General features: G+C 37.5%; 1 protein-coding gene across 1 annotated transcript; it reads left to right on the top strand.

Moving 5' to 3' along the window:
- Positions 1-22,669: 22,669 nt before the first annotated feature.
- Positions 22,670-24,421, top strand: LOC131155425 (cytochrome P450 94A1-like). Its single transcript, XM_058108548.1, has one exon. It carries the CDS (start codon positions 22,792-22,794, stop codon positions 24,316-24,318), a length of 1,527 nt encoding a protein of 508 aa, XP_057964531.1. The 5' UTR covers positions 22,670-22,791; the 3' UTR covers positions 24,319-24,421.
- The last annotated feature ends 2,137 nt before the right edge of the window (positions 24,422-26,558 follow it).

Below are 26,558 nucleotides of genomic sequence, written 5' to 3'. Positions count from 1 at the left end.
CTCTTTACAAACCTGAGATAATTTGCCCAAAGAGTATGAAATCAGTAGAATATTGGCAAAGTTTTGGAATGGAGACACACGTAGCACAAGATGTGTGAATATCTCTCTAAAACTCTTGCTTCTTGTGTTTTTAGGGTTTTGGGAGTGTTTAAATACTACTCTCACCATCAGATTAATTTTTGGCCGTTAGATCATGAAGATTAAACTCTAATTTGTCCGTATTCTCGCTGAAACTTCAGTTCTACACTCGAAATTCGTTGATGAGAGGACACTTTCATCGATGAGTGTTCAACACTCGTTCGTCAATGTGAACTAGAATTTCGTCGACGAGAGCCTGTCTGAACTTTTAGAGCTCTCAGTAAATTTTTGTCAACAAGAACAAGTCGTTCGTTGCCGAGGTCCCTTAATGCATTTGTCGACAAGGCCATGGGGTTCGTTGATGAGGCCTCTAAAAATTTGCCTCTAAAATTCCCTTTTAACTTAGGACTTTATAAATAAGATTTTCATGAGATGCATGTGTCCTAAGGTTAGTCTAGGGTATATTTTGAGTTTCTAGCTATATCCTATAAAATATGCAAATACAATCAATTCTAAATACTCATTCTCATGATGATCTCGAACTTAACGCTTGCATCTTCATTCTTCTACTCTTTTGGTTCCATGGATTGTGCTAGGTTGTATATGCTTTAATCCTCATGGCTTCCATGACTTCCTCACCTTCCATGCACGTTAAATAATGTTCATGTTCACAATTTCAATGCACAGGTCAAATACCAAGTGATTTGTCATTATTAAAATAGGATTAGACTCATAGAGTCAACACTTCTGCTGGAACTGTTTTTGGGCACCAATTCTTTTGTTGGAATTTCTTTTGCGTGCCAATTTAGTTGCTAGACTCTCTATAAAGAGAGAGTCTCACACAGGCAGAGGGGGGGTCTCAATACCCACTATTCACACCTCACCCACACATTATCCATCTCTTTCATTTTCCCACTCTCTCCTCTCTCATCCTTCAGTCTCCCATTCTCCACTTCACCAACTCCGGCCGCCCTACGCTACCTCCACGACCACCACCATCTACAACCACCCCGCTGTTGTAGCCACCTTACAGATCCATCTCTCACTCATTCTCCACTTCTCTCAACTATTCTCCAACACTCTCCATTTTCTCGCAGCTCTCTCCCTCTCACCGGTCATCTCCCTCGTTCTCTTGTCTCTTGTTCATCTTTGTCACCCTTGCCACTTATGCACGATCGTATCTCCATAGACCGAGCACAGCGTCGTCACTCAGCCCTTCACAAATCACAGCTTCAAAGTTCCAACCGGCGACCCTCATTCTCCTATCATCATCATCTTGACCTACCTCCATGGTCGTCTTAGGCTCCAACGTCAGTCCTGGTGAAAGTCCCCACAGACCGTTGCTCCAGTCATAGTCACCAGCCGTTAAGTCTTCCACCAAACACCCAACACCTCCACCAACTCTGGCCATACTCCTGCAAGCCCAACCACAAGTCCACAACCATCATCCTCTATTCCCTTTTCTCTCATTCGCACACCCACCTCACTTCTCCTTCTCTCATCTCCGTCACCCCCGTAACCCATCATCCTCTCCACCACCCTTGTTCTTCCTTCTCTCATCACTCTCACACGTGGTAGAGAAGCATCCTAACACCTCCATCCTAACTCCAGTGTCACCGCCCCACTACCGTAGCCACCCCATTGTCATAGCCACCCCACTATAAGAGTCATCAACCATCCTCCACAATCACTCCCTAGCTCAATCTCTTAGCATCTCTCTCAAGACCAGCGGCACCTCACAGCCCTGGAGTCAACCTCACCTTACTGCAACAACTCTAGCTGTGAACCCACTCTGACCACCCAACTAGCCCCAAAATCCTCCCACAAAAACACCATATTCCTTCACATCTCCGTCACCACCTACAAGCTCCACCAACAACCCCTTCTCACTGTACTCTTACATCGGTGTCTCACCCACAGCTATAACCACTCATCTGTCCACAACCACCCATCATAGCTCCACCATCTTCCCTCTGCTCTGCCTCCCTTATCTCTCTCTCTCTCTCTCTCTCTCTCTCTCTCTCTCTATACCAGTCCATTCCTAGTCGTAGCCATTTCTGTCGCCACCCCCCTCCATTTGTCATGATCCATACTCCACTGTGTTGCTGAGTTAGTAGGGCATCGATTTTGAGAAGAACAGAGCACACAACCCATTAACTCTGGTGACCACCAAACTTCCGCAGATTTGGCCACGCACAGATCCATAGATCTCCTTCTTAGTACCTCGACCATCATAGCCTCACCGTCTCCATGCCCAGTACCTCCACCATCTCCGACATCCTCATCTCCAAGCAACAGACCCATCTCTGGCATCCTGATCACCCATGCCCCTCGCCATATGTGGTCATTCTCGCATTTTGTCATCATCTCCATTTTCTCCTTAACCATCGTACCTATCCTTGGTAGTGGAACTCAGCTTTTCATCCTTACGGTATTTATTATTGTATTAGCTTTAGTTGGAGTGCTTTATCCATACAACCTTGAGGCTCTTTTCCATGCATTGATTGTCATATATATCTAGTATTGCAAGTCATACTGCAACTTTCTTGAAGGAAAAAACTGGGTTAGGAATTTGTTGTTAACAGGATGCCTTCTTTGTGGACCTTTTGCTTCTGATTTTTTGCTTTCTACATACTGTTACCATTGTTTACACTACCACTACAACTCTTCCTTTAGGGTACAATTGTGGTGATAGCCTATATTCCAAACAAGTGATCAAAGAAAGCTCAACAGATCAAGTTTGTCAAATCTTATGAAAGCTTAAAGACTTCTGAAGTTCAAAGTCAAGATGGACTCAAAGCAAGATATACATGAAGACTTCACACTTAGAGAGTTTAAGTCTTAAGGAAAGTCTTACGTAAGTACTTCAATTTAAAATCAATAGGGATGCTTTGAAGCTCTTTAGGAATGATTACAGACTTGGAGACCTATTTTTAAAACCTTGGGAAACATATTTTTCAAATCTCAAATTGTAGATTCCAAGATTAAAAGTTAAAAGAGTTTTTCAGAAAAAAAAAAAAAAAAATCTTAAACACAGTTAAAATGCATGCTCAGGTGACTGACTACAAAACATAGTCAGGCGACTAACAAAGCACTGACTTTTGAAATACACTAAATATTTATGTGACTAGTGGCTGACACTTTTTGTCAGGCAACTGACCTTCGTAAATTTTGAATTAAACTAGTTTGAGAAACTTTCCAAAAATGTTTGCTTGGGCTTTAAACTTTGTAAATACTTGGGAAATACTCCAAGTAAACTTAGGTAACAAGGAATTACTTTTAGAACTCTAAAAATACATGGAAGACCAAAATATTTTTATAACATCAACTACAAGCAATCAAGCAATCAAAGTCTCTAATTCTCAAAGATTTCTTGCTCATTCACTCTTGCTGAAGTTATACTGAATTCCTGCTGATACAACTACTTGGGTCTTGTGTTCTTACCAAGCTTCTTTCAATCTAAAAGAAGAATCTGATTATTAATTTCTTTAGCTTCAAATTCATTCTTTATTAATATTTAAATTTGAAGTATATTAGTGTTCTAACTTGTACTAATCAGCTCTATTGTGAGAGTGTCTTTGTACACTAGAATTTGTTCTTGTTTCTTGTTTTTTTTTTTTTTTTTTTGATTGTTAAGATTGTTGGATCGTTGTACCGAGCGTGGGATATCGCTTGGAGAGGAGGGCTCTATCCTATTGATTGTAAAGGTTTTCTCCTCCTGTAAAGGAGTGATATAGTGGAATCCTTAGGTGTGTTGCCTAAGGCGAGGACGTAGGCGGGTAAAGCTGAACCTCGTAAAAACTCGATGTCATTCTATTCCCTACTCTCCTTAAATTTCAGCACTTATAAACTGTGCAGTTGTGTACTTTATTTGCTAGATATTATTTTGTCCTTGGGAATTGCGGAAACCATAAGAGAGTACGTTGATTGATCAATATATTGCGGAAACCACAAGGGAGTACATTGATTGATTAATAACAAAGCTCATTAATATATTGGTTGGTTACATACTTAATTTAAGATACTTAATTGATACCAATATTTGAACTTTGGAAGACTGGTTGGATTTTCTATTTTATTTCATATTACAATATCAAACTTACTTTATTGATTGGTTTGAGTGTTGGTTGTTATAGTTCAATTGCACTTGTGAAGTTGATTGTTGTGATTATAAACTAACTCAAATTGAAAAAGGGGTTAATACTTAACTAAAAGAACTTGTAAAACAAGAATTTAAAAAGAAAGTTTAAAAAACCCAGTTCACCACCCCTCCGCTCTTGGGAATACACTTTAGCTTTTCAACTAGGTAAGTTATGATTGTTAACATCTGAGCATGGATCGATTCTCTGATTATAACCCTTGAACTTAGCATCACCGGACTTGGTTGAATTTGTGTGGATTGGGTATTGGTTCTTTGCCTAATTAATGGATGGTATTTCAACATCTCAGTTCCTTTATACATGTGCTTAGATTCTAAATTCATACCATCTGTTTGATAAAATGCCCAAACCAAACTTGTTTAATTATAATGATTTCCATGGTGTCTAGCATTCTAGGTACTTATGTTTGTTCAGGTTCACTAGAATTGTTGCATCAGGTTCTTAGTATGATGGCCTTGACCCGGCCTAAAAATGGTTGACCCCCCATTAACCGATTCTTTTCTAAACCAGTTTGCGTCCAACGAACCGGTCCTAGACCGGTTCATGTTTTGTTTCTTTGCTATTTTATTATTTTTAACAGTTTAAAAACTCAAAAAAAAATTTGTTAAATTCACAAAAATTCTAAAAAAATCACAAAGACTCTAAAAATCACAAAATTTAGAAAACACAAAAAAAAAAAAAATTCTAAAAAGACATTTTTCTTTAATTGTCTTTTTATTATTTCAAAATTCGAGAAAAACATGAAAAATCATCAAAAATTCAAAATAGTTAAGAGGAAAATTTTAAAAAATATTTTTAAGGTTGAAAATCAATTTTGGCACTCTTTTCTATCTCGAATGAATTCACAAAACCTCTCGGAATATTATTTTTCCTAGTTAGAAAAATCCTAGAAATTTCAGAAATGCCGATAGTGTATTTTGTACCCTATTTTCTCGATTTTTTATCCTGATGATTGCAAATGGGAGGCATTGAGCTCTTCGGAGTATGGTATGCCCCGGTTACGAAGGAATATTTATATAGTATTTTATTTTGTGCATTTATTTATACTTTTTGATAGGGAGTAATTTTTTAAGGCTTAGTAAATTTATTTTGGTATAATTTTTTATTAATTAGGTGTCGTTCGTAAAAACGGGCATGTAGTGGGTGCTAATACCTTCTCCTCACGTAACCGAACTCTCAAACCCGACTCTGATAATGCAGATCGATTCTACCCTTAATTGAGTAGTAATCAAGTGTTCTAACCACACTTCAAAATGTTAGTGGCGACTCCATATACTTTGTTTTCCATGAAAATCATATTTTCAAAATCCACACACTTCATTATCATTTTTTGAGTTGTCCCAAGTTCACATCTGAGAACATCGCGATAGAAAGTGACCTATGGGTAGCCTAAGTGCCACTCATATGTTTTCATATTATCGAGTGGTATCTCCCTGATCGAGTTTTGTGGCAGTTTGGCTATCGACACGGCATTCCCGACCACTTCTTGATGTCGGGGGTAGATGTACATGGGGAGGACCTACATCACATTGATGGACGCAGTCAAGAGTTCACCGACTAGGCAACTACGCACGAGATGTACGTGACCGCATGGGTGCATCAGTGAGAGTACATTCTACCGGTCGAGGTGGAGGACGGTCTTATACGTCCAGATGATCCATACTTTAGCTGGTATAGGTCTATCACACGACACTTAGTGGACAGGACCACTGCTGTATATATGAGCCTTGTAAGAAGACTTAAACACACTCCTACTACTTTTATGTGTACGTTATGACGTGAATGGGTTAACAAAATTTTTTCGTCTACTACAGGCTGACGTACTACATGAGGTAGATTTGATCTCTCTAGATCCTACAGTATAGAGTAGTGCGAGCTGGATTGGATCTTGTCCACGAGGACGGACGATAAGTCCCCTAGACCTCGACCTAATTTTCCTGCATGAGGAGGTTGAGCAGCTCCAGTACAAGAACAACATGCTTCATCCAGTCGTCCAATCAACCACTCTAGTGAGCCGCTCGTTGTATAGACAGAGTACGTGTTCAGCTTGTTAGCACCGTATGAAGGCCCAGGAGCTGATATTGCGGGACTGTCCAGTAGATAGGCAGACGTCGCATCCGAATCTGCTACCACCCCATCCATGTCATATCTATTAGACGACATTTTTTATGTGGAGGACATGGATGCACCCGTCATGCCACCTCATTCTCATCCAGAGCCATTATATAAGTTATCTCCCCATCTATTTCACATGGATGCTAATTATGCAGTACCTCTTGGTGAAGGTGCTGGACATACAAGACAATGATGGGACAAGACACCAGATGTGGATGAGTAGCCAGGAGAGGGCAGACGTAGACGGTAATCACCCCGAAACCAAAGACGACATGCATACGACACTGAGTAGCATCGATTATTTTTATTTCATTTGTATAACATCGATTATTTTTATTTCATTTGTATAGCATCATTGCACTATTTATGTATAATTGGGAATGTTTATTCATTTCCCTAACATGTATATGTGAATGAAAGTTGTGTATGACAGTTGTGAATGAAAATTGTAAATAAACATTGTGACCATACTAGTATTCTCGATTAAAATTGTTTTCTTTGAACATGTTCATGGATTTGAACAAGTGCATGGATGGATATGGTCATTTTTTAAAGGAGACTGTCGAAATTTTTACAGTAATTCGATACTTTGAATATGTAAGAAAGAAAATTTATTTGTTATTATTATTTTTTAATTATTAAAATTATTTAAAATAAAATTTGTACAAGTGTCGTCATGAAAAAGTAAACTCCATAAGCAATCCCAGAGAGCGTTAATCCTAAATTGGCAACAATGGAGAAAAAATCAAATACATGGGAAAACCAAATAGAAAAAATAGTGTTCATTTAGTTACATGTCAATCTAATCCATTCACCTTTTCTTTCAACAATTATAAGAATGTTTGACCCATTCACCTTCAAAGTAACAACAATATAGGCAAGAACAAACACAATGCCAACTCAACACAAAATAACTAGAAAAAGCTTGGCCCAGGCAAGTATCATCACATTTCAAACTTCTTTTAGGGGGATGAAAATTAGCAGTAACAAGGTTTTGCTTTCTTTAAAACTTGAAAATTTTTAGGAAAGAAGAACGAAGAAAATATAATTTTATATACTTTTTATATTTAATTTTTCTTAACTCTTAATTATATTAATGATATATTAATATTTTTAAAAAATTAAAATTTAAATATTAATGATTGTAAAATTAATTTTTCTCATTAATTTATTATATTTTTATTTTTTTACTTTTCATAGAATCAAACATAAAAAAATTATTATATTTTTTCTTCATTTTTATCACATTAAAGCAAAAATTAAGTGTTCAAAATCTTAAAAAGATAAAAAAAAAAAAAAAGACAATGTAATGCTTAGGATTTTTTAATTTACAAAAAAAAAATTGCATTCGGAGTAAATCTCACTAGACCATCCTGCAAGATTTAAACGGCTTGCCCAATCGTGTTTTGACGTGTGTCACTCAAATCTGGCTTGACCATCTAGCGAAATTACGTAAGCATCAAAATGAGAAATTTTTTTATCCAATCACACTGTTATTTAATATTTTATTATAAAATAAAATTAAAAAGAGAAAAAACTGGTGAAACACAAACTTGGCATATATATACATTGAGGATTTATTTTTTCCTTTTGGTTCAGTTGGAGGACTAAAGACTTGGGACTAGATAGTGGCAAGTGTCCTATCTCTCATATATCTCATACCCATTTCTATTTATTCCAAGATCCAAACATAATATGTTGAATATAAAAGCCTCAATGGATTAACCCACACCCAATGCCAATCATTCAAGATATAAATATTTAAAAAAAAATTATAATATCAAACACACCTAAGTATCCCAAGTCATTCAATTTTTAATAAAATAATGAATTGAATACTATTTGAGATGTGTACCATAAATACACCCTTTATCATGTAAAAAGCATACCCAACTAGTGTGTATATATATATATATATTGGGCACCACTAACCAGGGTTAGGTGGTAACACTAGTTTGTGTCTCGTGGTAAGTTAGATAACTTATGTGCATATATAAAAACTAAAAAGATGGATAAAAAAAAAAAAAAATTTCACTTTTGTTAGTGTGTTTCTTGTCTTACATTACGCATGCGTATAGAAAATAATTATCTTGACTCGCCCATTCTAATTAATATAGATTATGTAATTATGTCCATATCTTAAAATTTAATGTGTTAGGTGAATGATGACTTTTGTTAGTGTGTTTCTTTAATGTCTTATGTATAAAATAGATCATTGGGCGAAGCAAGTTGAAGAAAATGACCACCCAGTTTATACTTTAAAAGAAAAGGGTAAACTGCTCTTGGATTGGCACTGAGGATGCAGTCTTGGGCCGGTGAACTTATACATATAAATATATAGCTATTAGGAGGAATCCAGCCAATAGTCAACAAAATGACGACCAATTTACCAATTTGCAACTTGAGGACGAATTCTGACCCCATGCTCTGCCAAAACATTTCTCCCTCCTTTTATTTTATGAGACCTATTGCAGTGAAAAAAAAAAAAAAATCGAATGAACCTTCTGATCTCGATCACCTGAAAAGGACAGAAAAAGAAGTGGCTTGGAGGACCCCGATGTGTACTTCAGGAAATCTCTTCGATGTTTAAGTAAGGGAGTGCTTTAGAGAGGTTGTAAGCAACAGTAAATGTGGGTTGAGAATGAGATCTCTTATCCTCTTCTTTGAGTTCCTATTCATAGCGAATGAGTTTGACTCGAGGGTGATACATCATTTATTGGTGAGTTATGGCGTGAGCATGAATCGCTCCTGTTATTACCCCGTTGGCGTCGATTGCTTTGGCCATTATAAGATGAGCGTCAATTGCTCCAGCGTGGCGGTTGATTTGGGTGGTAACTCCGCTCATTAATGTTGCGTTATGGTCTCCTCTAGGTAGGTGATATATTTTGGGTTTATCAAGACCAATTCTATTTTTATTCTTTTTTATCTATTTATGTTTAACAATTGCATGAATTTATGTCTTAGATTTGAAGCTGGGTGGATCTAGATAAATTTTAATATGATTTTATATTAAATTTTACCTAAATTTAATGTAAATTCAAATTTAAGGCCTCTCCAAACAGAAGAATAGGAATACATTTACACAATATTTAATTAGTACTTAAAAATGAAACGAATTAATGCAGTGTTTGGGAGCACAAATTTCAAGTATTGAATTTATACAAAATTCATTATAATTTTGTATTGTGTTTTGTTTAAATCCATACAAATCCAAATCTAAAACTCAAAGTTCATACTTCCAAACATAAAGTAATGAAAATTACGTATAAAAAAAATGTGAAAATTATTGAGAACAATTCTCCGTCATTCTTACATATAAAATAGATCACTACATCTTGATGAATTAAATAAAATTCCCAAATAAAATCCCCAACTACTCGCATCAAGATACAAATAACATTTCATTTCGAGACTAGATGATGATATAGTTGTAATATCACATTGAAACCCTATAAACATCTAATGTTTTCTTTTTTTACAAATAAAATATCTTGTGATTGTCTAGAAATCTAGAAATAAAAAGTAAAAATTGTTTTGCATACTTAAACAAACTCTTTTATCTTTTATCTTTTAAATATGAACCTTGAAAAATTGAAAACTAAGCTTAAATTTTTATATTTATTTGAAAAGCTAAAAATTAGAAAATAAAAAATATTTTTCATGGACCTAAATAATAAGCATTTCAAAATATTATTGGGAAAGAAAGTCCAAGGGCTTTAAAGAGGATAAGGATATTTATTTTGGGGTTAGATGTATGTTGACATAATTGAAAGAGCACATTAAAATTCTACAATATATATAAACAAAAATATTATCATGGGGTATACATATGATTTTTAGATCTTCAAAAGATGTTATTTAAAGAATATGTGGAATTCTTGGAACCGACTAATATGCATCAGTTTAATTTTGTTTAGTTGTTGAAAACAATTTTTTTTTTCTTTTCTTGTTTTCAAATTTTCAAAGAGTCAGCTTGTTTTTTAGCTTCGCTTCATCTGCATATAAAATTAGAAAACAATAAAATATTTTTAAACTATTCATTTGTGATAATAATTTTTTTTATTTTTAATTTTAAAATAATTACAAAAACTATAGCTTATTTTCTATTTTTCAAAATTTGTATAGTAAAGTTATAAAACATCTTCCTAATTGTTGTATTCTAAATTTTTTACTTCTTGCATATATATTTTTTTTAAAAAAAAAGATAATAAGTTATAACTTAACCAATAGTGATTCAATAAAAGAAAGCAACAAAAAAGTGGAACATTTTAGTTTAGTGGAAAAAAAAAATTTTAAACACACTTAGCTAGTTATTTTACTCATTATAATTCCACTAAGATGGGTTCTCTCACTAACTCAACTTAAAAATTAATTGAACATGATTGATATTGTAATATTATTTTTTAATAATATTACATTTAATAATAAACACTATACAAATTTTGAAGAATTTCATGTTTCTTGTAAAAACTCGAATTAGGAAAATAAGGAAATTAAATAAGAAAAGGAAAAAGGGGATTTCAGCAAGTTTCGTCGACAAAGTTCTCATCGACAAAAACCCTTATGTGGTTCATCCCCGAAATTTAGAACATTGTCGACGAAGAGATCCATAACGACCGAAAATATTAGGCTCATGGTTTATTGACAAAACCATTCTTTCGTCGAAAAACGACCTTCTGTAGTTCGTCGGCAAGGCGCCATTTCATCGACGAATTTGAATGAGTCAAGGGGGCTATAAATAGATTTTCAACTGCTTCTTCATTAAGAAATGGAAATCTCTCTCTCTCTTTCTCTCTCTCTCTCTCTCTCTCTCTCTCTCCTCTCTCTCTCTCTCTCTCTCTCTCTCTAACCAAGGCCCACACACTCTCTCTCTCTCTCTTCGATCTTTCACCAATCGTTGCCCGTTTCGACGATTGGAAGTTACCATGAGGATCAGGGAGCAAATATCTACAAGTCTAGCGGAGTGGATTCTTGATTTTGGGAAAAAACTAGGGTTCAGTTTTCAAGCATCTTAGGTCGTTTTTTAGATAATAGGTAAGGAAATTATATTATGTCAGTTATGTTTATGAGTTCTAATGAAATGAAATGTTAAAATGGTTTTTAGATAAACAGTTACAACTTTTCTAGAGTTTCCGAGCCTAGGGTTCAGTTAACTGACTTTATTTTCAAAACCAATCGTTTAAATTTAAGTATGATATTTTTAAAGTATAGTATTGAATTTTGTGAATGTTTTCACCGGTTGGAAAGTTATTATTTCAAACCATAGACTTATTTTAAAACCAACCAAAGACGATAGGGTTGATTATCTCCATTTTTTCCGTATTTAGTTATATATTTATATTTAGTAAAATAACAACTTGGACATATTTATACCCCAGTTTTAGCAACAGTATTTACTTTCTTAAGTAGATGATGTATTTATAAGTTACAAGATGAAAACTTGAATGGCATGAGTATATTTTTAATTGACATTAAATGACTAGGTTTGTGTAATATTGAAATGTAATGGCTATTTGCCGAGATATGAGATATGATCCTATATGCCGATATGAGATATGACGGCTATATGTCGAGATATGAGCTATGATGACTATATGCCAAGAGATGAGATATGACGACTAAATGTCGAGTTTATTATATGTCGATTTTTACCAAGACAGTATTTGATAGATATTTTACAGATATACGTACAGATTATGTTGTATACTTTTTTATGAAATAAATTATGATTGCAATTTTATATGATGTAAATTGTCATATGTGATAATAGAGCCCTATTGTGATGATCTCATGGTAAGAGGACGGTACCGTAGCTATATATATGTAGGAGTGGAACCACACGTCTCAGATAAAGTGTGGATGGGAAAGGCGATTGGTGGTCTGAGTAAAGTACTCCTCGATGCAAAAATTCTTGGGCCCCATCCAATGGAGTAATTTCGGATGACCTAGCCTTCGGGATGCCTTCAGGTACAAATTGAGTAGGCACCATCATACTATTTTATGTTTGATCTAGCATTAGTCAGCCGGTTATTTATTAAGTTCAACCTCCAGGCCGCACAATCTATCATTAGGGGGAAGCATGTCGTACGTGTGTGTGATTGCTTGACGACGCTAATCCTATAGAGCAAGTTGTATCTTCTAGGCATATATGGACATATTTACTATAAAAAGGGTTATATTGAGCCCGCAGCATGTATTTTTAGATCTACAGAACAATACAGATTTTAAAATGTCAATTAAATGTATTTAAATGTTAACAGTATATGTACACACGAAATCTCATACTAGCCACACTGATGATAATATAATTCGTCTTACTGAAAGGTGTCTCACTCTAGCATACAAATGTTTTTCAAGTCCTCCAAGGGTCAAGTTTAGCGTACCACTAGGTTGGTTGTTGATCGTCGGTTGTTTTGTCAGAGCCGGTGAGATTAGACAGTGTCCATCTCTTTTGGAAATTATAATAACGGATTATGTTTTTAGTTATGTATGGTTGTATGATGGGAAACAATTAGAAACTCTAGTAAGTATTAGATGATGTATGTATTTCTGCTATGTATGTTTATACAGATCATTATGAAACACCCATTTTTCTCTTGTTTGGGCGGGTTGTATATGTTGATATCAGAGAGATATATGTTATGTATGTTCAGTGGTACTCCGAGCCCACCTAGAGGGTCGGGGCACTACATTTCTTATCAACACAAAACAAGTTAGATGATATATTTTTAAAATAGCATAAGATCCCTTTTATTTTAAATTGCCCCATCCTAAGTTGATGAAAGAAAAAAAAAATCAAATGAACAAACAAACATCTACGTAAATTGCTAGATGCGGGGAAAAATAATCAACATTTTGAGATTGGTATCCCACCTATGTTGAAAGAACACAAGAAATAGATCCAATATACGACCAATATGAAAATGAACTCCTCTTGCTTACTCAATATGAATCTTGAGATATCTAATTTTTTTGTGAAAATAATATAAATCACTTTTCAAATTTTAACTTTACTAGGTATAGAAAAAAATTACAATGATTAATCCTAAAAAACTTAGGAAAACTTGTGAGAGATATTTAGAAGTCATTAATTGTAAAATATCTCATTATCACTTGGACTAGAAGTATGAGTTGATATAGATTCAGATATTATGGATTTTGCACTTCCTTAATGATTTAACTATTAATATACTATTTTTATGATTAATGACATCATTTAATTTTTAAATGTTTGGAAGAATAGTCAAAGACTTTTCATTGGCAGTTAATATGGGGAATCAAAATGTGAGCTCGACAACAGGGGCACAGAAAAGGTTGAGAGAGAGGGAGAGAGACTTTTTGAGTTTTTTCCCGTTTTATTATTAAATATAAATAAAATATAAAATAACACTCTGATTGGGAAAAGTTTTCCCAAAATAATGCTCACGTAATCTCGCAGTTTCATGCTACGAGATTTAAACTCATGGGCCGCTTTGCCTTCGACGTGTGGCAACGAGAGAAACAGCGGGCAGGTGACGCATGGCGAGGCTGGAGAAAATCTCGCAGCTTGGAGCTGTGAGTTTTGAAGAGAGCATCCAGCTGGAACGTGACGCGTGGCGGAAATCTCGAAGGACCAAGCTGCGAGATTTTCCCCTGAAATCCATTCGCGTTGTGACACGTGGTAAATCTCGCAGGACCAAACTGCAAGATTTGCGCCTGTTCGCGTTGTGACATGTGGTAAATCTCGCAGGACTATCCTGCGAGATTTGCTTCATCTGCTCAAAACCTTCCCGAGCTCTCAGAAGACTATCGGAGAGGAGAAAGAGGTTGCAGAGAGGACCGTTCGAGCTGAGCTTGCAAAGAGGACCGTTCGAGGTGGCAGGTTACCGTTCGAGGTGGCAGATGACCATTCGGGCAAAGGCGAGGCTATTTAACGGAGAAGATGGGATAGGTTTTTTTTTATTTAGCAAAAACGTGAATTTATTATTTTACTTACTGAGAAATTATCTGTTTTGAGTTGGATTCGTTTCATAGTTTCGTTTGGATTATTTGGGTTCGTTGCTGCATCTAAAGGAAGGTTAGTTTTAATTGATTTAAAATTTTATAATTTTATTTTCATGTTTTGCTTGCCTGTTAAATGCTTTGGCCTGCTTATTGCTCTTGATAACTTTGCAAAAGAGAATATTGACCCATTAAAATTCGATAGTTTTTTTAATTAACAATTTCATTTACGTGCAGTTTTAGTGAAAGCAATGAAGTATCATAAGATCCATCAATATATCTATATTTATAAACCTGAGTTTTCTTCACAAATCAGTTACCCATGCCATGTATGTTTGTGTTTTTGTTAGTATGTGTATATACTTTGTGTGCATAATGAACTATAGAACTTGGTATTGCTGTACACTTAGGGCCTGTTTAGTTCTTGAAAATAAATTTTTTTTCCATTTCCAGGTTTCTAAATAATTACAAAAATGGCACCTTGTTTTCCAGTTTTCTAATAGGAAAGCTAGAAAAACAACAAAAAGATGTTTTCCAACTTTCTATACAAATTTTGGAAAAGTGGAAAACAATATGACATTTTAGTGATTCCATTTTTAGAAAACTAGAAATGAAAAATAAAAACTATTTTCCAGAACAGAACAGGTTCTTTCTTCTTCTCAAAGTTCCGGTATAATTTTACAAAATGGATAGTTCTGTTTTGTTGGTCTTTTATTTCCCAAGTTCCATTAATTCTAGGTGGTGCTGAACTAAATGTGTTGAATAATTTGTGCAGATATTGCTGTTTAATTGTATGTCTGTGCGGGATCTTCGTGTGCTTCTTCTAAAACTGATGAATACATAAAATAAAGTAATATATTTATATTTACTTGTTGAATTTAATTGTTTAATTTTGATGTTGCAGTAAATTACATAAAATAACATTTATTTTAACTATTTAATATTAGGGCAAAGGGCACTGATGTCTAGATTTGGTAAAAAAGGCATTGATTTTTCTTGAAATTTCAAAAATTTCAGAAATGTGCTTGATTTTTTAAATCATAAATCTCCCTTGAAATTTGATAAAATATAAATAAAAAAATTTGTGTGTGTGTGTTTTTTTTTTTTTGACAAATTTTAGGGATGATCTTTGAAATTTTAGAAGAGGTTGATGAAACTTTTGAAATATTTAGGAATTTTTATTTTTATTTTTTATTAAATCTTCAATGAGTTGAATGTCTTTTACACTTAATATTATCATTTACCTGATTTATTTCCAATATAAAAATAGGATGATTTCATAGTGAAATAAATGAAAAAATATATGACCAATGATATCATTTTTTGTCATTTTGATAGTAGGGTCAATGTAATAGTAAGTGTATCGTACATAATTAGGATTACAAAAGAGTACAAAGTCAACATTTTCATTCTTTATTGATATTTTTATTTGATTGATTTCGTTCTTATCTTGCACTTGAAACACAAATTTTAAGTATTAAATTTAAATTTATGTAAATTTGAATAATATTTATTATATCTGTATAATTCTAAATTCAAGTTCAAAGAATCTCCCGAACACAAGATTAGAAAAAAATAAATATAACTGTTTTAGAGAAAATCACTGTAAGAACATATTTTCACTTTCAACTTTTCAAATATTTATCTAAAAATTCAATATTTTTTACATTTTGAAGTACAAAATAAAATTGTGCATGAACGGGGAATACAAATACACATCTTTTGCAACTCTCAAGAATTATGAATAATTTCTTTAGTAATTTTGGATATTATATATTATATCTAGAAAGTCTTCTTTTTTTTTTTCTAAGCGTGAATTTAAATGTCTCCTGCATGACTGATGCAGTGATGTGAATTGCATGTTGGTAGATATCATAGGTTCTCGTATGCTTAAACTATATTATTATATTGTCTGCAAACGTTTCAGGGTCATTGTAAAAATGGGTAAATGTTCAAATTACACCCGACATGCTACTGAAATTTCGATACGACTTTTCGTAGAAAAGTCAGAATTGCATGCAAGAATATTTTCAAAGTGACAAGTGAAACATTTAGAAAATATTACATGCACATGAACGTAATGAAAATAATTTTTGTTTACTATTCACTTAGCATATCACTTATACATAAAATTGTTGTTTTGCGTAGGTCTTTTATATTTCTTGAGCGTCAATCTAGATGGCAGGAAGTTCAAGTAGTATTTCGGTTCCGGTATTATTGTACATGGGGGGTAACATTATAACCGGACAAACTGGTGTTAGTTATAGTATTCCGCTAGTTCAACCTATTAGAATTGACCATAGGTGTAAATTAACTAAATTGTATACGAAGATATACAAGTACTTGCATATTGATCCAAATCAATATGCATTGCGGGTAACCGCAAGATACCCGATTAAGGGGCATCATGATACAATCTTGTACAAGGTTGTTCCTGTAACTAGTGATTGCGGTTTGCGCATGGTGTTGGATGCACACTACGTAGGGATGACATATTTGACTGTGCAACTGTATGTCGAAAACATTCCTCAGATGGGTGTCGCCGTAGATGGGCAGCCGGGAACGTCTATTGAGCATGTGGTTGAAGCAGAGGAAGAAGATCCAGACGTTGGTGGGATGCCTGTTGTGGATATGAATGAATGCTCACGATCGTCTCGAGCCGCAGACGTACGAAGGACCTACTATTGATACAAATTATCATGGTGTTTATGAAGAAGTTTTAGCAGAACAACCAGGATCGTTGTTCGCAATAGCGTACAATGCGCTAGAGAAGGGGATGAACATCACGAACGATGTTCATTTACAAGATGACACGTACGAGGAGGAAATTGGTGAAGGGACGAACAAGTTCCCCGATGATGTCGACCCACCCCCCCCCCCCCCGTGAATCTAACGATGCGACATATATGGCAGATTTCATGGACGAACCTCCTATGTATGGTGTAATTGACGTAGATGCTACTGATTTGTCCCATGGTGACGAGCTTCCTATATGGGTAATTCGTTGGGATGAATCATCAGAGCTGAGTAAAGGGATGTTATTCTGGTCGAAAGATCAATTGATAGCTGCTGTGCGAAAATACCACGCTCAAACGCACCATGACTTCCATGTCCTGCAGTCGACCCCACTATTATGAGTTGTTAGGTGTAAGAACTCTTAATGTTGTTGGAGACTGTGTGCGATGTATCGTCAGAAACACCGATTTTTCGAAATCACTCAATATGGTGGTTTGCACACATGCTTGAATGAACTCCTCTCATAAGACTATAGCCAAATCACATTGTCCCTCATTGCTAGGGAGATTGTGAATATGATAAGGGGTGATGCGTCGACCTTAATCACTACATTGAAAGAATTCATAGATCGTCGTTTCGGCTATTCCATCTCATATAAGAAGATTTGGTTAGGCAAACAGAAGGCAATTGCCCAAGTATTCGGTGATTGGGAGAAGTCTTTTCAGACTTTGCCTAGGTGGATGGAAGCAATGTGCGCTTATAATCCTGGTACTGTCGTCAAGTGGAGGTTGAACCCTATACCAGACAGCGATCAGATTGTAACATTTGTATCAGTATTTTGGGCATTCATAGCATCTATTCAGGGTTTTCCCCACTGTCCTCCAGTGATATGTATAGATGGGACACACTTGTATGGTAAGTATAAGGGAAAACTCCTTATTGCAATGTGCCCGGATGCAAACAGGCAAATATTTCCCCTTGTATTTGCTATTGTACAAGAGGAAAGTTTAGACACATGGAATTGGTTTCTGTGCTGTCTTCATTCCAATACCGACAGGGTCGACATTTGCCTTATATAAGATAGGCATCCAGGGATCATCGCTACAGTGTCTCACAATCCCGATTGGCAACCACCGCGTGCGCACCCCTGATTCTGCCTTCGACACGTGGTAAGCAACTTCAGCACAAAAGTGCACAGTGTCAATCTTAAGCGAATGGCTGAGCGAGCGGGAAGGGAGCATCAGGTCAGAAAGTTTAACATGTGGATGGAGAGGATCTTCGATGAGGGTGGGGAACCCGCGAAGACGTTCTTTGATTAGATCCCTCCTCATATGTAGACTTAGTGCCATGACGGTGGCAGAAGGTTTGGGAACATGACGACAAATCTCGTCGAATGTTTCAACACTGTCCTTAAGGGCGCTCATAGCCTCATAATCACTGCCCTTGTGCAACTGACATTTTATCGTGTTACACATTATTTCAACAGCCGATGGAGGCTGCTCGTAATGCAATATCAGGAGGAAATGCATTAACTCCTCATATATTGCTTGCGATAGAAAGAAGGAAGTTGAAGGCGACCGGACATTGCGTGACAACGTTCAACCGGTCTAGAGGTACTTTTAGTATCACGACTGCGTAGTTGGGACCTCATAAAGGAAACAACGTGCAAACCCTGCGCATTCAGGATTTGGACGTCTGCTCGTGTGGGAAGTGGCAAGCGTTGCACTTTCCATGTTCCCACCTTCTCGCTGCATGTGCAGAGACATGACTGAATGCCATGCAATACGTTGAGCCTTGTTGGAGCACCGCTGAACATTATGCGACATATGTGGCGGATTTTCAGCCGATTATGCATGAGGTGTACTGGCCAATATCGTTGTTGCCAACTATACAGGAAAATCTAGCGTATGCTCAACATAAAGGTTATCCTAGGAGCTCCCGTATACATAATGAGATGGATGCTAGGGAAGGTAGGAAGAGGAGCAGGTGCAGTATATGTCATCAAGAAGGACATAATTGCACAAGGTTTTCGAGAAGGACCCACCCGGGCGATGCAGTTGGACCGTCGCATTGATTTCGTATGCAATTTGAGACTTATTCACACCCTTCTTTTTTTGTATATAACTATTCTGATGCGACGATGCATTTTACAGGATTGATCCATGTCCGTTTGATCCGAGCGTCTTGACGATGGGTGATCATCACAGGGCCAGCTGAGCGTGGGCTGATGGGCATGCGGAGCGTTGGTTAGAGGCAGACCCCCGCATCGTCCAGCTGATATGCGATGTGGGATTTTATGGCATTTATCAGATTGCTCATATCCATCTTGATTGGCATCTCGTCACAGCATTGGTGGAGCGATGGAGACTCGAGACGCACACGTTCCACCTACCTCATGTCGAGTCCACCGTCATATTACAGGACGTAGCTGTTTTGTTAGGGTTGCCGATTGATGGGCGAGCCGTCATTGGTCGCACTGCCGGACTAGTGGAGGGACCTACAGACCGTCAGGGTCGACTCACCCTGCGTACTATGTGAGAGCGTTTGTTAGGCGTCGTTCCGCCTGACAACGAGCTGGTTGGTGCACACATTCGTATGCAGTTTCTCAAGGGGGATGCGTTTCGTGAGCTCCCGGCAGATGCAGATTTTCAGACGATAGCATGTCACGCACGAGCCCACTTGTTACTTTTGATTTTTGGGGTGATCTTCTTTGATGTTTCTAGAAGTTATGTGCATATGATGTTCCTTCCACTCCTTGAGGACTTCGGAGCGTGTCACTTGTACAATTGGGGTCCGCCATATTGGCCTAGTTGTATAGGGAGATGTGTCGAGCCGTGCACCACTCGAAGACACAGATTGCGGACCCCCTTCGCCTACTCCAGGTTTGGGCTTGGGAGAGATTTCCTTCATTCGCACCTATGCGGCGAGGTTTCCTGCAGATTGAGAGGGGTCAGGACAGTCGTCCGGTTGATCCTCTCCCACTTGCATACCGGTTAGTACCAATTTTATCTATCCCTCCTCATTCATTCTATAACTATTACGAATACTAATTCGTAATACGTAGTAGTTTTGCTTTTGGGAACTTATGTTTCATCTTATACAGATGGAGGGACGACTTGAGGGCATCGATGGTTGCGCTTCACACATTGCCCTGGTACAGGTTTGAGTTGGACATGCACCGGGAGCATGAGGTATAAATCAGTTAAAGCATAGCACATGATATTCTTTCTTTCTTTCACTTGTTTATAGTTCGCTTATCTTTTGGTTTTGTCTGAGTGCAATTTTTATGGATGCCCTACATCGAAGAGATTTTAGCCGACCTACCACCTGACTATGCAGACGGGAGGGACCTGTGGGTAGCTCGAGTGCCACTCATATGCTTTCATATTATTGAGTGGTATCTCCCCGATCGAGTCATGCGACAGTTTGGGTTTCAATAGGTCATTCCCGCCCCATTTATGACGTCAGGGGTAGATATTGTTGGGGACGACCTCCACGGCATGGATGGGCACGATCGAGGGGTCACAGACTGGTCGACTACGCATGCGATATTCGTCACTGCGTGGGAGCATCGGCGAGACTACATCATACGAGGAGTGGCGGAGCACGGTCCGATGCGTCTAGCTGACCAATACTTCACTTGGTATAGGTCTACACACGCCGCTTCGTCGACAGGACCGCTGCTGTATATTTGAACCTTGTAAGAAGACTAATGCTACAACTCATTTTATGATATATATGTTCATATCCTGCAGGCTAACATAGTCATTGAGGCAAACTAGATCTCGTCAGATCCTACGATCCATAGATTGATGAGTGCTGCACTAGACCTCGTCCATGAGGATGGTTGACGGATCCCAGAACGAGGAGGTCGACCTGATGTACCAGCATGAGGAGGTCGACCAGCTCCAGTACGAGGAGGACGACATGCCTCCTCTAGTCATCAGGGACTCCCATGTCCTCCCCACCGGTCGTACAGGCAGAGTACTTGTTCGGCCCGTCAGTACCTTATGCGCCTTCCACTACAACTGATATTGCCATACCGTCGAGCAGACCAACTAATGCCCCACCCGACTCTGCTACTACCCAATCGATGTTATTTTTATTGGACAATATTTTCGATGGGGTGGAGGTCGATGCACCCCTTATGTCGCCTCGTTCTCGTCCCGAGACATCGTATCAGTTCTCACCGCGTGTGCTCCGCATGGATGATGATGATTATGTAGCAACTCTTGGAGGAGATGATCCACATCTAGGACGACGGGACATGACACCTGATGATTCTGACCAGCAGGGAGAGGGTAGACGCAAATGGCAGCCACCACGACCCCAAAGACGACCTCGCTGCGACACGGAGTAGTTTAACATTATTTTAATTGCATTTGATTTGTATGTATATTATTGATTGTTTTGATTTCATTTGTATATAATTGCATTGATTGGGTCTCATAATAATATTCTCTTCCCCTCCATCGTTCAAAAATTTCTAACTTGATTTACCACTACATGCAAGAAATTATTATGTTACGCTTTAATTATATTTAAAATTGATTTTCAAATATTTTTTAACAATCCCATCCTTGATGACTCGGGGGTTGTAAATTGAATTTCTATTAAAATTATTTTTATACAATAGTCCACATGCATATAATAATTGATTATTTTTTATCAATCCCAATATAATTCCCTAATAAAATAATTTTTGAATTTAACTTAATTAGGTAACATTTTTTAATTAATTATAAATCAGTACAACAGTGGTACAATATTCTCCAGCCTCGCCACGCGTCACCTGCTTGCTGTTTCTCTTGTTTCCACGCGTTGAAGGCAGAGCGGCCCATGAGTTTAAATCTCGTAGCATAAAGCTGCGAGATTATGTGAGCATTATTTTGGAAAAATTTTTTCCAATCAGAGTGTTATTTTATATTTTATTTATATTTAATAATAAAACGGAAAAAAACTCTGTTTTGACTGCTACACTTTAAACAAGAAAAGAGTCCAATAACTTAAACTCTTAATCTTAAATTGATTAAGCACCCATTAATTTTTAAAAAATACCTTAAATTAATTCATATATTATATTAAAAAATTAATATATATATATATATATATATATATTATATAGTATTCCTTAAAAAAATTATATCATTATTATTGACAAAACTCGGGTTGAGTTTTTATATATATTACTTTAGCGTTTAATTTTTATTATGAGCAGACGGAACAAATCTCGCAATTTGGTCCTGCGAGATTTCCGCCACGCATCACGTTCCAGCTGGATGCTCTCTTCAAATCTCGCAGCTCAAAGCTGCGACATTTTCTCTAGCCTCGCCATGCGTTACCTGCTCGCTGTTTCTCTCGTTGCCACGCATCAAAGGCAGAGCGGCTCATGAATTTAAATCTCGCAGCATGAAACTGTGAGATTACGTGAACATTATGTGGAAAAATTTTTCCCAACCAGAATATTATTTTATATTTTATTTATATTTAATAATAAAATGAAAAAAAACTCGAGACTTTCTAATCCAAATCGGTGTTCTAGAAAGAATGCATAATGATCGCTGTCTGGGCCAAAGTTTTTCCACAACAGTATTGGCCATTGACTAAGCATCTTATAAATTTCAGCTTCCCCCGTCCCAATTCCCTTCACAATTACATTCTCTTTATCACATTTGTTAAGCATCCTATAGGCCAGATACCATCCTTCCTCTGTTCATCCGCCATGTTCGACCTTCAGCTCTCAACCACGCTCCTCTTCTGTCTTCTACCTCTCATCTTCTTCCTCTTCCTCAACCTCACTGCTATTTTCAGAAAAAAATCACCCTCTGTCCCCGGTAAGCTTCCCAGATCATATCCTTTGATCGGTTCTTCTCTTGCAATCTCTGCCAACAAAGACAGACTAATCCAATGGGTTGCGGAAATCTTGATGAACTCCCCCTCTTCAACCTTCGTCCTCAAGTTCTCCCTGGGCCTACACAACATCCTCACCGCAAACCCCTCCAATGTCCAGCACATCCTCAAGACCCATTTCCATCTCTACCAAAAAGGCGACTATTTCCGAAACACTCTCCGAGACTTTCTCGGCGACGGCATCTTTAACGCCGACGGAGAGACCTGGAAGTTCCAAAGGCAGGTTTCCAGCCACGAATTCAACACCAAGTCTCTGCGTAATTTCATCGAAAATGTGGTGGATGTCGAGCTCTCCGACCGCCTCCTCCCCATCCTCTCCGCTGCGGCCAAGAACAAAACCGTCCTCGATTTTCAAGATATCCTTCAAAGATTTGCGTTCGATAATGTATGTAAGATTGCGTTCGGATACGATCCCGGGTACTTGTCCCCATCTCTTCCCCAAGAAAAATTTGCGCAAGCTTTCGAAGATGCCACCCACATCAGCAGCGACAGATTCAATTCGATCTTCCCGCTGATATGGAAGATGAAGAAACTTTTCGATATTGGATCGGAAAAGCGACTCCGAATCGCAATATCCGAGATACGCGAATTCGCAAAACAAGTCATCAGAGAAAAGAAACAAGAGTTAAGCGTTAAGTCTTCTCTGGAATCCGTGGATCTTTTGTCGAGGTTTTTGAGTTCAGGACATTCGGATGAGAACTTTGTGACAGAGATAGTCATCAGCTTCATACTGGCGGGTCGGGACACGACCTCCGCGGCTCTAACGTGGTTCTTCTGGCTTATCTTCTGCAACCCAGAGAAGGAAGAAAAGATTCTCACGGAGATCAGAGAGAAATCGGAAGCACCGGTCTACGAGGAAGTAAAGGATATGATGTACACGCACGCGTCGCTCTGCGAGACCATGAGGCTCTATCCGCCGGTGCCGGCTGATTCGAAGGAAGCGATCGCCGACGACGTGTTGCCGACTGGGGAGGTGGTGAGAAAGGGAATGAGAGTGGCGTATCATCCATACGCGATGGGGAGGTTGGAGAAGCTGTGGGGGGCGGACTGGGCAGAGTACAGACCGGAGAGGTGGTTGGAGAGGGAGCCACTCGGGGGAAAGTGGAGGTTCGTGGCGAGGGACTCGTACGAGTATCCAGTTTTTCAGGCGGGGCCCAGGATATGTTTGGGGAAGGAGATGGCGTTTTTGCAGATGAAGAGGGTGGTGGCGGGGGTAGTGCGGCGGTTTCGGGTGGTGCCGGCGGCGAAGGAAGGTTATGAGCCGGTTTATATTTCGTATTTGACTTCTAAAATGAAAGACGGCTTCCCTGTGAGGATCGAGGAAAGGGTAGATGGTTGAGGGCGAACTTAATAAAATTAAGGCAGTGCTGAATCGTAACATCATATTGTATAAACGTTGTTGAAAAGCGCTGAATGAAAATATGTAATACGCTTAAAATCGAGATTATGGATGTCCATTAGTTAGGTTAAAATATATTAGAGGAAATATGTACTCGTACGCTGCGATTAGGATGTTCATGAGTGGGGTTCGCTCAAAATTTCAATCTATTGGTCAATTCTAAATTGAAGGGTTGAGGCTGTGATTTAATCCGATTTGATTAGGAGGTGAGTTGGTTAGATTAAGGGTTTAACTTGTAAGTTTGTTTAGGCAAAGTTAAAAAGAAAAAAAAAAATTACAAAGGAACATATGTGAGAGTTTTACTAAACATAATAACATATTTCATAAAAAAAACACTCTTTATACTAGGGGCATTCCAATTAAATATATTATTTTTAGTAGATTTCTCATTATTTTTTTTTAAAAGTAATAAATATTCTATAGTTTTAAATTTGCATTGCCAACACAATTTAAACAAGGTTCTAAAAGTAATAAAAAATATTGTATTTTTTAAAAAACATGCATATATCAACCACATTAAATAATAAAATGTAAAATATGTTTATTTTCTTTCAAAGAACCAAAATGTCATATTGTCGTAGTATGTAGCTCATATTGAGTGGAAAATATGTACAAAAAAAGCATATTGAGGAAAAACAAGGAAACTGGTCTACAGAAGAAAACCGTCGGTGATTTGCATAGTGAGTCGACTGTTACATCGACGGTATTTTCCAGAAGTCAAGTTAGGAAAAAACTGTTGACAGTTTTTGCATAGACTTTCAACGGTTACATCGACGGTTTTTGATTCAGGAAGAATTGTTTGGGCGCTATTTTTGAATTTTGAATTGGGAAGAACAATAAGTTGGGGATTAGGAGGCAAATCCTCCAGGGATTGCCTCAAGTCCGATAATGGTACTGAGTATACAAATTCAAAGTTCATGGAGTTGTGCGAGCAGTATGGCGTTAGGCGACACTTCACAGTACACAGCACACCACAACCAAATGGTGTGGCGGAAAGGATAAATAGAGCAATAGCTGAAAGAGCTCGGTGTCTCAGGTTGAATGCAGAGCTTGCAAAGAATTTTTAGGTAGATGCAGTAAATATGGCGTGTTTATTGATTAATAGATCACTAAGGACAACACTAGATGGGAGAGTAGCAAAGGAGGTGTGGACAGGCAGTGCGGTAGACTATTTTAGTTTGAGAGTGTTTGGATGTCCAGCCTACGTGCATGTTTTTTTCTAAGGAGATATCGAAGCTTGATGTGAAGTCTAGACAGTGCATCTTTTTGGGGTATCAAAAAGGGATGAAAGGGTTCAAATTGTGGCTTCTAAAGGCAAACAAGGTTGTGATAAGTAGAAATGTAGTTTTCGATGAGAAAGCCATGTTGCAGCGTACTTAGGAAGAAGAGAAACTAGTATACTAATCTTGAATTCAAAAATCCATGACTTCCAAGAGTGAAACCGTCGACGATTTGAAGCCGAAAAGAATACATCTACAGCACTACCCGAAATCGTTGGTGGTTACACCTAAACTGTCAATGATTTTCCCTTAAGGCCGCCATCTTGCATCTTGTGAGGAATGGTGTAATCCCAAGGGGGGGGGGGAATTGAAATTTTAAAAATGTTTGCAAATTATTCTGCTGATTCACCGACAATATCCCAATCAAATTTAAAGGCATGTATGTAAAACAATCACAACAATAAATAAGCAGTCACAACAAAATGAATGTAAACACACACATGTGGAAATTTAAATGAGATAAGGGAGAGAGAACGACACTGAGATTTTTACGACGTTTGGCTATCCCCGTCTACATCCCCTTGAGCAAACCACCCAAGGATTTCCACTAAACCACTCCTTTAGTGGGGCGGAGCAACCACTTACAACACTCCTTATAGGCGGAGCCACCTCTCCAAGTGATATCCCCTCACTTAGCCACGGTTCACAACCTAAACTGCAAAGAGTATGAATGAAAATAAATTTTTCATACAAGGAATACTTCTTCAAAAGCTGATTTGTACAATGAAAAATAAATCTACATACACTCTCAAATGATTTTAAATATGAAGCTCAATAGAGTTTGGTGGAAACGATTTGACCAAAAAGACCTTTGATATATAAAATGCAAGAAGGCTTTCAAGCAATATATATGATTGAATATAAGCTCAAGCCTTTCAAAGATAACTCAAAATGTTTTCT

Source organism: Malania oleifera, chromosome 5, assembly GCF_029873635.1.
Source record: "Malania oleifera isolate guangnan ecotype guangnan chromosome 5, ASM2987363v1, whole genome shotgun sequence".
Classification (NCBI taxonomy): Eukaryota; Viridiplantae; Streptophyta; class Magnoliopsida; order Santalales; family Ximeniaceae; genus Malania; species Malania oleifera.
Note: the sequence above shows the minus strand (reverse complement) of the source record. Positions and strands in the feature narration are given on the sequence as shown.

Coding starts and splice junctions, on each gene's coding strand:
- LOC131155425 (XM_058108548.1), top strand. CDS start 22,792: ATGTTCGACCTTCAGCTCTCAACCACGCTCCTCTTCTGTCTTCTACCT.